Source organism: Panthera tigris, chromosome A2, assembly GCF_018350195.1.
Source record: "Panthera tigris isolate Pti1 chromosome A2, P.tigris_Pti1_mat1.1, whole genome shotgun sequence".
Lineage (NCBI taxonomy): Eukaryota > Metazoa > Chordata > Mammalia > Carnivora > Felidae > Panthera > Panthera tigris.
In genome coordinates, this window is record NC_056661.1 from 73,815,563 (window position 1) to 73,830,236 (window position 14,674).

Genomic DNA, 14,674 nt, shown 5'->3' on the forward strand with positions numbered 1-14,674 from the left:
CTGCCCCATCACGAAAAGTATTTCCTTCAGTTAAGGTCAGAACAAGAACCGTTGTACAGAAATAAAAACAAAATAAAAACGTAAGACATTCTAGAGGAAGGGGGAAAAAAATCTTGTTTCTAAAATATAGAAACACCTCCCAACCCTTCTCCTATTCTTGACATTGCTAGTAAACATTATTTATTTGCCTCGAATAGATGCGGTTACATATCACTGTCATGCAAAAGAAATTCATTTCCTTTCCGAGTTCCATCTGCCATAAAGATTCACTCTTGTTCCCATCTCCCACTCACCTGTCCTTGTGCATTAGTAACTAGTTGACCCGTGACCCCCTGAAGGCTGGAGAGGGCATTGCCAAAGGCCTGTGAGCTTGCTATGGAGCCCATGGCGGCTGCAGCCGCTGCAGCCTGACTTGTTAGTGGATTATTAACCAGCTGCAAAGAGAGAAAAGATCAGGGTGAACCACCAAGAGAGGCACAGCACAAGGATACAACATTCATGTGGGGGAAGAAGTTCTCACTCAACTGGCTCATGCAAAGGGCCCGGAACCCACCAGAGGGAGCCTGGTGAACATTCGCTCTGAAGCTGTGGGCTCTTGGGGTGGCGGGGTAGGGGGTGGGGGTGGGGGCGGGTGGCTGGAAAGGAGGCTGGAAAGAAAAGAGTGGAGACTGGGTTCAGGACTAGCCCCAGGAGAGAGTGAGGTGGGCCTTGTGGTTGCAGCGGGCCGTGAGAGTCTTGCCAGGTGGACGAGTGACTTTGAAGAAGTCCCTGGATTTTGTCCCCTAGCCTAAATAAAACCCTGGGGAAATGTCTCCCTTCCTTGAGGTAAGCAGACTGGTTGTGGATTAAAGTAGGTTTGGAGCAGGATTGGAGGGGAGGGACAGATGTGAAGGATTTCTGCAAATAAATTTATCATTTTCGTTTCTGAATTGCAGTTTCTTTTAGGGTCATTGGATAAGATGGATGCCTCACTCCCTTTCTTCAAGGAAGAAGGAAACCAAAGTCAGTAGAAATAGAAACCTCCAGCCTCTGTGCTCTCAGAGGGTGAGCTTAGGGTTGAGACTTTCGGCGGGGCGGGTGGGCAGGGGGGCTCACCCTGACTATGGGGTTCAAGGCCAATGAGGAAGGTCCTTTGGTGAATGGTCATGTTGATATCTATCTGCTTGCTGTCTAAGCTAATATATGGTCTTCCCCTGGTCTTTTTCCTGGGGCAAGGAAAGAGAGAGGAGAATTTGACTTGGGTTGGGGGGGAACCCACTCAAGGAGGAGGTTATAGCTGCCAAAACCTGTTTTTCCATGGAGACCAATTCAATATTCTTTATCCTGCCAATTTTCCACGCCACAGGTTTTCAGGCCTTCTGACCATGAGGCAAAAGTGTAGCCTGAACTAAAATCTGCATTTAGGTTAATGACTAGATATAAATTCAAGAAACATTTAAACTATTTTCACAGTATTGGTTTTGATACATGAATTTCATTTGTATTTATTCTAGGGTGTTATTTTTTCCCCATATAGTTCCTCTCAAGTACAACGATTGTTGTGTATAATAATGCATTTTCCATCACCCGTTCCCACATCCATGAAATTCCTGCATTTGAGTGGAAGCCTGCCAAGACTAAGACTTGGTGGGAAAAAAATAAATGCCATACGTAATGCAGGTCCCAGAAACTCTTTTTCTACTTTTCTTCTTTACTTTCTCAATTCAGTCTCTCTTCTTTCTTTCTTTTCCTCCTTCCTTCTTTCTTTCCCTCAAAACATATTTTACTGCTTAATTCCTTTGGACATTTGCCTAGAGTTTTGTATCACCTGATGAGGACGGGAATACTAATTGTCAGAGGAAACATCAAAAAAGGACAGGAATTTAATAATTCTTTTTCCATTAATGTGATATCCTTATCTCTTTGGTTTCTTTATTAATCTATAATCGAATTTCACATAACTGGTTCTACAGAAATCCCATTGACCTGAAGCAGATTTTTTTTTTAAGAAGTGAAAATCCATTTTAAGCTCATTACTTTATGTGTCTTTTGCCTTTATCTCTCTCCTAAAAGACAAGAGTGATTTTCATTTTAAGGAGAAAAAAAAATTCTCATTCATCAGTCTAAAAGAAACCCTGTCTTATCCCAGATTACCACCATGGGATTTAAAATTCGGGTTGGCCTTGTTCTTGGTTTCCTGCTTTTATAGTGTAGATGGGGCAAATCGTGGCAAATAGTTAAGTGAAAACTCTCCCTGCTTTTGGCTTAGCCACCTTCGGGGAAAGAGTTTGTACTGTGTACCTGTTTTCACTCCCAAAGTGAGAAGATTCTTTAGGAATACCTTCCCCAAACTGCAAGGACAGACAGCCTATTAGTACACCATTCTCAGTTCATGTGCCAGCTGCTATGTTTACCCCTCTTTTATGCAATAAAAGTTAAAATTATAATGAAATTCCCCAGGTTCAGACAGATCTCAAAATAAGTTTCTTAAGCTCAAAGAAAAATTAAATCACGTGCAGTTTGATTTTAGTGTTGAAGAGGCCATTTTGTCCCTGAATTTCAGGTGCAAAATTTAGATCAGGACATGCAGAATGTTTTCTGAAGAAGACAGACCATCCTTCGTATTTAACGAAGAGAAAATAGTTTAAAATTTTTTTTTTAACGTTTATTTATTTTTGAGACAGAGAGACAGAGCATGAACGGGGGAGGGGCAGAGAGAGAGGGAGACACAGAATCGGAAGCAGGCTCCAGGCTCTGAGCCATCAGCCCAGAGCCCGACGCGGGGCTCAAACTCATGGACCGCGAGATCATGACCTGAGCTGAAGTCGGACGCTTAACCGACGGAGCCACCCAGGCGCCCCGAGAAAATATTTTTAGAAATTGTAAGACATTTCCCTAACACCTCGGTCAATCAAAAATTCAAATAGGAAATTATGGAAGTCCTCTCTGGATATGATACTGGAGAATTCCTTCCATTTAGGACGTGAGTGTATTGTTCGGCCATGGTCCTACGTAAAGGACCTTTGCTGTAAATTCAGGCGTTATATCAAGGGTCAGCTATGGTTCTGAATGAGAAACAAAGTGGCTACTTAAGGGCAGGCTCTCAGCCTTTGTGTTACAGGGCCAGGAACGGGTATCCTTGTGCTTCTCTGGAAGGTTGCTTCGGCAACCACAGATGTACAGATTTTGGTGATTTTTAATGTTTATTTCCTCTATATCCCGGTCCTAGTTTCCTCCCTTTGCTGCCTTTCCCTCTTAATGGAGCAAATGCCGACTTGATGACTCTCTTATTTCTTGCCCTGCATCCCTAGGTCTTTGCGAAAGGCCTGGGGGCTCTGGGGAGATGCCTTGCTGGCCCCTGGACGTAGAGCTAGAACTGAAGGCAAGGGGTTGTGGCGCGTGCAGACGGCGGGTACTAGTCAGTGTGCAAGTTGACAGCATTTCAGGTGGACCATTGGAGTTGTTGATGGATACAGCTTCATAAATATCGTTGGGCCTTTCTGCCCGTGACTGCCAAGGCAGGGATGTAATATGCATCAACATATGTGGCAGGGAGGGGGAGGGAATGGGAGGGAAGCCATAAGTGTTTTCTTCATCACCTCGGGTCATGTCACTCTGTATTGTCCCCAGTCATGTCATATTAGCAGTGTTCCTATCACCACTTCTTCTTGATTGGAGACTCAGGGTAGATTTGGACAGCGGGGAGCCCAGGCACAACAAATGTACATAATGAGCACGTTGGCATTCTAGGACCAACTGGATATTTTGAAGTTGCTGCCAAGTTTATGCGTTCAGATCTTTCATTGCCAATGTGCCTAAGCAGCAGAGGGATGGCCCAAATGAAGTCTGATTGTATTACATACTTGCATTTTCCACAGACTGACTCGAAAGTCATGCTGAATTCTAGTGCAGGCTTGTTTATAAATGTGGAAGCTCCAAAAGCAAGGATTTGCAGATCCTTGGCTGTTTTACCAAATGGATTCTGGGACTTGAATCCATCAAGCTATGGTTGTATAATTCATAGATAGTCTAAAAAAAACCTACTAAGAGAAGAAACACTAATTTTTAAAAAATTTTTTAAAAATGTTTTTATTTATTTTTGAAGGAGAGAGAGAGAGAGAGCATGAGCAGGGGAGGAACAGAGAGGGAGGGAGACACAGAATCTGACGCAGGCTCCAGGCTCTGAGCTGCCAGCACAGAGTGCGAAGCGAGGCTCGAACTCACGAACTGTGAGATCATGACCTGAGCCGAAGTCGGACCCCCAACCGACTGAGCCACCCAGGTGCCCGAAGAAACACTAATTTATTAAGATGGCCCCTGGCCTCCCCCGTTTTAGAGAATAAAATAACAGAGAATAATTATTAAAAATAGTTTTGTACCAGCAAGGAAGGGCTCAGAGCCCTGCCCATCCATGCATGCAGGGGAGGGCACCGGCTTTGAAACCAGACTGTCTTGGGTTGTGACTAAGTAAACCACGTCTCATCGTGTCATGGGTAAAATGGGTGTAAAGAAGGTACCATCCACAGAGTCACAATGAGGAAGAAATGAGCTACTACATACAAAAGTTGTAGAATAACAGTTGGCATATATTAAGTTCTCAATAAACGTCAGCTATCGTTCTCACTGTTCATATTGTGCATGAAGATTTTGAACTCATCAGTGTATCAGAATTAGAGCTCACCTTTATAAATATCTTTTCCCTTTGGAAATAATGTGGACACATGCAACTGTGTTCTCCATATTTATATTTTAACTGTATTTTCTGATTTTATTTTGCTTATTCTTACAGAGTAGCTTGAAGGAAGCTCCTAGCTAACTAACATGATTATTAGAGGAGGTTTCATGACTTAAAAGACAAATAGGCCACTTAAAAAGATTTCAGGCTGGAGGACATCAAAAAGAAGAATGGAAAACTTGACTTTACCTGCTTGTCTTGGGCTTCCTCATACTTGATTATTTATAGAGAAATTTATGGAGAAAGCAGTGTTTGGCCTGTGAGGCCAGGGTTGGTCATGGCAGACCAGCGAGAGGAGACCTTCTTTCTAGCATATCAGACTCATTCTTAGTTTACAACATTTGTTAGGTTTCCACAAGGACGCCCATTTTGGTGTTTAATTCCTGCTTCATGTCAAAATATTGTGAGTGACTCTATCCCACAGTTGCTGATTTGAGAGTGAAGGCAGTGAAGGATTTGCAATGGCTTACATCTACATCCATACATCAATATGGATATTAGTGCTCATTTCATAATGAGAAAAAAAATCCATATTCCCAGATCTCCACTGCTTTGTATACATCTTTTTTATCTGAACACACGAGGTGGCAATGAGACGAAAAACTTCAATTAGAGTCTCTTCCAGGAGCACTCTTAGATGATGTCATACATATGACATCATAAAAATGTTACCACAGGGGCTCAGTTGGCCGAGTGTCCAACTCTTGATTTCGGCTCAGGTCATGATTTCAGTTCAGGTCAAGCTTGCGGCTCTTTCTCTCTCTCTCCAAAAAGAAAGATGTCAGCATAAATTACGTCACTACATGGTGTAGGGGTGTCTTTGCTTTATCTTCTCTCTCTCTGAAAGACTCACAACCTCCATCCCGGTAAAGAATTCAGGTTTCTTGAATCTGAGCATTAGTAATCATGATACTATTCATGAAAAGTTTGCTGATCGTGGCATTCAATTTTTTAAATATTAAAAAAAATTATTTGAGAGAGAGGGAGAACATGAGTAGGGGAGGGGGCAGAGGGAAAGAGAGAGAAAGAGAGAGAGAGAAAGAGAGAGAGAGAGAGAGAGAGAGAGAGAGAGAGAATCCCAAGTAGGTTCCACACTCATCTCAGAGCCTGACACGGAGCTTTATCCCATGACCCTGGGATCATGACCTGAGCCAAAATCAAGAGTTGGACCCTCAACTCACTGAGTCACCCAGGTGCCCTTACAGTATTCTATTCTTATGAATCTTATTTACAAAAATATAGCAGCATGAGGCAGCTTAGCTATGACATTATGTTCTATGTTTATGCCTTTATTCCAAGAGGGAGTTATGAATGCAGCAGGCTTAAAACCTTTCCTTGAAGCATAATTGGCCATGATCTATAGTTTTATCATTCTCCTCATGAGCTATGTGGATTTCATAGAGTATGGATTTTGGAGCAGCTCTTTTTGCTACTAACTTCTCAATTTAGAACCCTGAAACCAGGGCGCCATTTGTTTTAAATGAGGATGTTCATAAATGCATTTGTCACTGTTGCTTCCCATTTAAGGTCCAAGTGACTTGCAGCGGCTGCCTAGAAACAGGAGGGCAAATGTGGCTTTCCGAGTTCATTTACATGCATTAGGTCCTTGACTTTTCTTAAGCTGTAGACGTGAAAAATGTGTCTCTTGGTCCCTTGGGACCCTTTTGGCCAAATCGGTGCTTCCATTTATTACCCTCAAGTCTTCTCTTAAAAGGTCAAGGAAATACCAGTAGACAAATGTTGGAAGGTGGCCATATTTATCTCAAAAACCTATTTGATGTGGGTTTTATCCTACAAGGCTATCCCCATGGGTCTCATGATTATTATGTTACAAAACTCTCATAACAGTTCGAGATCAGTTTTGTGAGTTTTAATATTGAGCCATGCTTTGCCACTCATCTTCTGCCCATTTCCCTGCAGAGATGGCAATGGACCAGTTGCCGACCATCCAACTTTCTGCCCACCGGAAGTCTCCGGCTGAAGTGCCTGAGGTTTGCAGCAATGACCCAGGCACTACAACATCTTAAACTATCTTTGGTTCATCAGTGTAAAATCACATTGATTCCAGGATAGTTTTAGAATAAGTTTATTTTATGACAAAACTGCAAGTATAGTATCTTCTTAATAATCCTCTAATCTCCAGGCATATTTGTTAACAGAGGAGTTTTTTTAAATGACCTAATGTTTGAAGTTGGGTTTCCCAGAAACAGGATGGGGAAGGGAAGGATTCTCGTCCCGGGGAGGCTGTAGAGTGTGAGTCAGTCTTCAGAGCTGTCCCAGCCCAAGGCAAGGGAGTTGGATGTTCTCACTGGGCACTCAACAGTCCTAGTCGACAGCCCCTGGGGTCAAGGATGGGTTGGAAATCTAATCCCTGGCACTGTTGGTTCTTTGCTCTCGGGGTAAAGCTCATACTGGAGGCTGAGGGATGGGAGAAAAGCTGCAGGCGCTGGTTGCTGAAAACCCCGCAAAAGTGTAAAGGCAACTCATGGAAATTGGATTCCAGGGGACCCAGGTGGAACATTATCATTACCTGCTACAGTGCAAACATCACTTCCTTTCACTCATTAATGTCTTCTTCCCGCAAACATTGATTCAGTGCCCACCATGTGGTGGGCACAGTATGAGGGGAAACTGACATGACATGTTCCCTACCCTCATGGGGCTTAGGGTCAAACAGGGAAAAAGACATTGTTGGGGAGGGAAGGGAAGCAGGAAGAGATGAGCTGTGTAAGGAGCAGTATCCAGACCTGGAGAGGGTGGCAGTCTGGGGTGGGGGGTGGTGAGAGACATGGTGGGTCCAAAGAGACCTGGGATGAGCAGCTCTGAGTCTTTTCACCTATGCTTGCTCAGAGTTGCACAGAGATGTGACTGACAATGGATGAGCCATTCTACCTGAAGGGATTAAGAGGTTGAATTCTGGAACCAGATTGCCTGAGTAACTGTAGTCTGTATGCTTTGTGCCCCCTCCCTTCATATGCTGAAATCTTAACCCCCAAAGATGATGGTATTAGAAGGAGGGGCCTTTGGGACGAGCTTACATCACAAGGGGGGGAGCCCTCATGAATGAGATTAATGCCTTATAAAAGAGATCTTATAAGACATCCCTAGCCCCTTCCACCATGTGAGGACACAGTGAGAAGGCGAGGTGAACCAGAAAGAGGCTCTGGCCAGAACCTGACTATGCTGGTGCCTCACCCTTGGATTTGCCAGCCACCAGAACTGTGAGAAATAAATTTCTGTTGTTTGTAAGCCACCCAGTATTTCATTAGTACAGCCTGACTGGACGGAGACACTTTCTGTGTTCAGGTTTCTTCAGTTTTAGTAAAATGGGAATTTTTTATTTAGTTTATTTATTCATTTTGAGATACAGCATGAACAGGGCTGAGAGAGAGAGAGAGAATCCCAAGCTGATAGCACAGAGCCTGATGTGGGGTTCGAACTCATGAACTGTGAGATCAGGACCTGAGTGGAAACCAAGAGTTGAATGCTCAACTGACTCAGCCACCCAGGCGCCCCAGTAAAATGGGAATATTAATAGTGGCCATGACTTCACAGGGTTGTGAAAAACCACACAAGTTGCCATATACAAAACACTGGAGGAATTTCTGGCACCCAGGAAGCATTATATATGTTTTGTTGTAGGAATTTTTATTCCTTCTAGGAACTTCTGGTCATGCTGTTGTAGGATTGGGCTCTCTCTGGCCCTCACTTCCCACAGGGCAGTAACACTGGTCCTTTCACAGATTCTCGATGATGTCAGCATGCTCACATTTGCTAGGTCTGCATCTGGATCTCTCTTTCCCACTCGCACACCTCTTCTCCCAGGTCACCCCTTAGAGACACCTGCCTTGACCACCCTATCTGCCTTTCTTTCAGAGATTCACTTCAAGACCTGCATAAGGAGACGATAGGACGTCGGGGATGTTTCTACATAATCCATGGTGAGGTGGGGAGAGAGATGGGGTGGAGAAGGCGGTCTCGGGTTGAGCGTCTGGAAGCTGGGGGTAGACATGCGTGGTTTGTTCTACTACTTGCTTTACTTTTGTGTACACTTGCAATTTCCCACAATCAAGTTTTTTAAAACTTCCCTCACAGCACTAATAGGACCTGATATTTTCATTTGTTCATTCCCATTATCCTCCTCTCTCGAATATGGATTTTAGTTCACTGCTCTAGCTTTGAATCCGTCAACAGTGCTGGGCCCCCAATGGGCCCTCAATCAACATTTATTGAATGAACATAGGAAGGGGTGAGTCGAGGATATCTAGGCCTGACCAGGACCTTGGTGGGAGTTTGGCCCTTTAATATTTACAGAAAAGGGTAAAAATTTGGCAGGCAAATTTGTCTAAACTCTTCTTCTCCTTCTCCTCCTCCTCGTCCTCTTTCTTCTTCTTCTTCTTCTTCTTCTTCTTCTTCTTCTTCTTCTTCTTCTTCTTCTTCTTCTTTCTTCTTCTTCAATACAGCACCACGCTTTACAGTCTTTCACACTACACAGAACTGACTGGCCAGAGCCTCAGAGGACATGATGACCCCATCCTGAGAGTCTTGAATAATCCCTAATGTGTGACTTCATCCTGTGAGTCAGCACTTTTAGGCCTCCTCTCAGCAGCTCAGGCAGATTCCTGCAAGGAATCCTGGGATACTCCAGGATATAAAACTCAGTAATGGCCGCATCTAAAGATGAAGGCCCAGTGATTCCCTGGACATCGTGGACCCCAAGCCCCAGATGTCCCTGGAAATTGCATGCCTGGAAATGAGTGTGGGTAGGGCCGGGGGGAGGGCTTAATCTTTAGGTTTCATATTACCTGGGTGCTTCAGGATAAGGAGGCAGGGAACGAAGCTTTTCTATTTTTATTGGGCTGTGGTGGTGGACATGGAAGGGTTGTTGCGAGTCTACATCCCCAGCCCAGCCTCGTGAGCTAGACAGAGCAAAGCCCATGTAGACAGCAGCATGGGTGGGAACAGAAAGGGCTGTTTCCCCAGATGAGGATGAACTTATCTGTCCCTGGGCATAAATATTGCTGCTTTGAGGCCAGGTGACGGTGTGGATCACTTAAGGAGGGATACACTCTCCTTTGTGCAGCCTCACTGTGCTGGGATTTCAGGAGGTGTCTGGCCACTTGGGCAGTTAGATGACTTATGGCTCCTGGAGGCCCTGGATGTAGAGGCAGAAGTGAGGGTCTACTCAGATGGCTTCACAAACTCTGGACATCACTGCAGGTGGACAGAGGGGACTCTGAGAGCAGACATGCATGCCCTAGAGAATATTCTAGAAGTACTCTGGAGAAAAAGGTAGATCTTGCAAAGGGTCCGGGTCCAGGTAATGCAGGGTGATCAACAGATCTGTAAGGAGGGAGCAGGGACATTTGAGGAGAGGAAGGAAATAAACAAGGGTGGGCAGCATACTGTGATTTTGTGGCAAACTACTAGGAAGTTCTTTGAAGGGATGCATTTCTTCTTCATTTTTAAATTTACTGAGAAAATAGTCAAGCCCAGAGTTGAAGGGGGGGGGGGCAGGGGGGGAATGCTAGCCTTTAACTCAACCCAATGCATTTGATTTTGAAGTAGAGAGGTCGGCATTATGGAAACATACCAACTCTAAATCAGATTTTATCCAAGGTATATGCAGCCCAATACTGTGTTACCACAAGCTTACACATCTCATTTCCTTTTCTGTCTAGTCCTCCATTTAATAACCTGAAAATCTATCTCTTTATTGAGTTTCATGCTATTTTCTTACTTACATACAATAGTGCTGCTCTTACCAATTGCCTATTGTCATGGCACATTAGTTAGGTGAATTTGTTGATATTTCAAAAATTACTCTTTCTGTATTTTTTATTCTATCATCCAGTTTAAACAAGTGGTCGGGAGCACTCCTGTGATGAAGCAAGGCTATACTTTTTTTTTTTTTTTTAAGAATAAGTTGCTGCCACAGTACAATAGTTGGTAATATTCTGGTTTGTAGCTGTGGGGACCTACAGCTCACTCCTTCCCCGCCCGTGCCTAATTTACTTACAGTAGTCCCCAGCTCAAAGGAAGACGAAGCTTGGGAGCCTCCGGACAATTTTGTTCATGAAATGTTTCCCAGCGACTATGGTACAGGCTGTAAGTCAGACCCCTCTTGTAAGTCAGACACAAGCCCTCTTTTCTCAAGGGGCTTCCGGTCTAATCCATAGCTATTGATTTTGACCTCTTGTACCTGTGGTCCTATAATAAAGGGGTGTTCTGAACTCAGGTGAGGAGCCCTCAGTAGGCCTCAGGCAACCAGACCACTTGGGAACTGAATTTTAAAGGCTGATGAGGAGTTGACTGGGAAAAAGGTGGGAAGGGGAGAAAACTCTTCAATCGCTGGCAATAGCAGGATAGCTGCATGGAGGCAAGAGGTGGCGTTTGGTAGATGTGGAGCCACTACATTGGCACGTGGATATTCTGGAAACATGAAGTGGAGAAAGAAGTGGCAGAGATGAGGTAAAGCATGGAATTATGGAGGGATGACTCTGTCACTTTCAGGGGTTTGTCCTTCATTCTATAGGCAAGAGTGGAGAGAGATGATCAGATCTGATGTTCACAATGGTCACTTGGGAGACTGAGTGGAACTGGCTGAGAGTGGGTCAGACTAGAGCCTGCCGGAGCAAGGACAGGGGCAGGGGGCTGCCCTGTACTGGAGAAGGGGTGTGGCTCGGGGTAACTGCACACAGAACACAGTCTAGTTCACATTCACTGACTCAGCAAACATGGAGCATCAACTATACGTCAGGTACAGTGATATGGTCTTTCCCCCAAAGAGCTTTTAAGGTATGGGGGAGGCAGAGACATAGACAAATCAAGAGCCAATGGTGCAAATCAAAACCATAATGAGATATGGCTCACACCTGTTAGGATGGCTATCTTCAAAAAGACAAGAAGTAGCAAATGTTGACAAGGATGTGGCGAAAAGGGAACCCTCCTGCACTGTTGGTGGGAATGCAAACTGGTTTAGCCACTGTGGAAAACAGAATGGAGGCTCCTTAAAAGGTTAAAAATAGAATTACTATATGATCCAGCAATCCCACTTCTGGGTATTTATCCAAAGAATACAAAAACACTCACTAACTTGTAAAGATATCTGCACCCCCATGTTCACTGCAGTCATTATTTATAATAGCCAAGATATGGAAACAATCTAAATGTCCCTTGTGATTTTATATATATTATTATATGTATAATATATAATAATATTATATAACAAATAAATATATATTTCTTATATAATATTATTGATATTAAAACATTAATATATATTAATATCACTCTATGTTATTTACACATAATGATATATATATATATAATATTATTTAGCCATAAAAAATAATGCAATCTTACCATTTGCAACAACACAGATGGACATTATGCTATGTGAAATAAGTCATACAAAGACTAGTACTGTATGATCTCACTTATGTGTGGAACAACAAAAATAACCACAACCCCCCACCCCCCCACCCCCCCGCCCAGCTCATAGATACAGAGAATAGATTGGTGGTTGCCAGAAGCAAAGGGTGGTGTGGGCCAAATGGGTGAAAGGGATCAAAAGGTACACACTTCCAGTTATGAGATAAGTAAGCCATGGAATATAATGGCATGGCAACTATAGTTAATAACACGGTGTTGCACAGTTGAGAATTGCTGAGAGCAAATCTTAAAGTCCCCACCACAAGAGAAAAAGAATTTTGTAACTATGCGTAGCGATGGATGTTAACTAGACTGATTTTGTAATACCTACAAATATCAAATCGTTATATTATACACCTGAAACAGTATGATGTTATATGTCAATTATACCTCAATTTAAAAAAAAGAGAGAGAGAACCAATGGGTACGAGCCAGGATAGGTGTGTGCTCAGCGAGCTGGGGGAATATTGGGCAACTGGATAGTTGGGACAGAGAGAGGCATCAGGGAAGCCGCAGGAAATAACTGATAGGAGCTCAATCCTGAATAAATGGCAGATCAATTAAGCAGATAGGAGAAGAAGGGCAACTGGAGAAGAGAAGTACAAAGTTATGGAAACATCTTAGAGTTCCTGGTGTCTTCTGAATGGCCACAGGACAGTTAGGGCAGGAAATGGGGTTAGGAAAGTTCTGGGCTGGGTTCTGAAGCAGAGAAAGAAGGTAGGAAAGTCTACGTTAGAGAGCACGTGTGTGCGGGGCACGCGTGTGTTCATACGGTACAGAGCGTTCATCTCCCTAGTGACTTCCCAGCAAACTGTCGCTACAAAAGTGCCTGAATATTCACATCCACATCGTGGAAGTAGCCTTAATGGCTTTGCAGCACAGGAAACAACACTAATTGATAGTCATTGAATCATAACATCCTTTCATATATTTTATATAAAGGGAAATCTCAACTGCTGACCGACCAAAAATTAACAGTTGAATTTTGATAAAATACAGAAGGTTCCCTGTTACAAAAAATTACAAAGATGGATTGTAAGTGATCAACTGTATCCATGTATCCACCTTGGTATCCATGACTGGGTCCCTGTGTGGAGATTGAGCTGTGATTTTATAAATTAATTATACGGGTTGCATTAATCGATAAGATTTCAGGTCTCTGACATTCTGCCCAGAGAAGATGAGAGTCTGTATTTACTTTGGAGCTATTTTACTCCCGAATATGTATATTTTGTATAGATAGATACTGATTTTGCTAATGAAACTCAAGAAAATTTTCATCAACTCCAAATCAAGTTAAACTTATCACTTATAAGGAACAAATCATATGTTTCTTCTTCCTTTCCTTCCAATAACCACATTGGTTATTAAAATGTGCTTGTAACAAATATGACACATAATATCTTGGTTTTATCTACCCACTGGCAAATGAAGCGCCTGTTTAAACTGTTACTGAATTTTATTATTATGCATAATGGCTTGCTTGCCCCATAAAATATACTCACTGAACAGCTATTGTACAAGAAGCTAGTCAGAAGATGAGCTTTTCTTCCCACAAAACAATACTACAGTTGGGTCATGCATTACTTTTCCCCAAGGACCAGCATAAATCAACCCATTTATTGGTCTGCAATTGAATCTTAGAATATCTACTTTCTTGAATTCACAATAAGGGTCAGATTTACCAATTTAAACTATGAGATGAAGAAAATGCTGGTTTTGGTCACGTCACACCCATCTTTAAGTGGGTGCCCTTTTGCAGCCCTAGGCTAAACCCTATGAGGGTCCCTTCCTTGTAAAGAGTAGAGGTTTTTGGCAGATGGCACATGCGCACATCACGAGAGCAGCGGCCACACCCACATCAGCCGCGCTGCAGCCGCGTGCGCGCAAGAGAACTTTGCCATTAGGAAAAACAAATGGTCCAAATTATTAGAGGAAATACGATTCTGTAGAAAGAGGAAGATAAGTACACGAAAGAGAAAGCAGAAAACACGGCCCGAATGCTCAGAGGTAAATAAAATCCTTCTGCGCTCGCAAAATATATTGGTTATAGGTTGTTCTAAAAACATTAAGCCCACAGTAAGAACCACTACCTGTAGGAGCCGTAAGCCAAGAAAATATAAAAAGTTGTTGTATAGATCGTTCGGGAAGTTTCCATTAATAAAACCGAACACGGGTTAAAAAACATAAAGCTTAATCTCACCGAGAGCAAAGGCAAACCTGTGTCAGAGTTTTCCGCATGTAGGGAGAAGAGGGCAGAAAGTCACTGAAGAAATCAATCTACCCAATCAGCAAGGAGAAAAATATGTTTAAAAATTTCTTGCCAATAGTGGGAACTGTTGAGAAATGTCTGGCCCTGCGTTTACAGGCAGGAACTAGGTAACCAGTGATGGAGAGGGGAATGTGAAATCGCTGTTAGTCAGGGTCCCCGGGCACTCCTGAGTCAGCAGCTGACTGGTTGTGCGTGCTTCCTTGCTCTGTCCAAGCTCGATCTGCTTGCCCATAAAATGAGAAGGTTGAGCTAGA

At 43.2% G+C, this 14,674-nt stretch overlaps 1 protein-coding gene across 3 annotated transcripts in view; it reads right to left on the reverse strand.

The window, feature by feature from the left end:
* POU6F2 (POU class 6 homeobox 2) overlaps window positions 1-14,674 on the reverse strand; it is a 460,222-nt gene that overhangs the window by 53,636 nt on the left and 391,912 nt on the right. For all 3 annotated transcript variants that reach the window (XM_042963900.1, XM_042963892.1, XM_042963895.1), the window contains one exon: window positions 294-434. In XM_042963900.1, coding sequence (XP_042819834.1) covers window positions 294-434 — 141 coding nt within the window. The remainder of the gene's footprint in view (window positions 1-293; window positions 435-14,674) is intronic.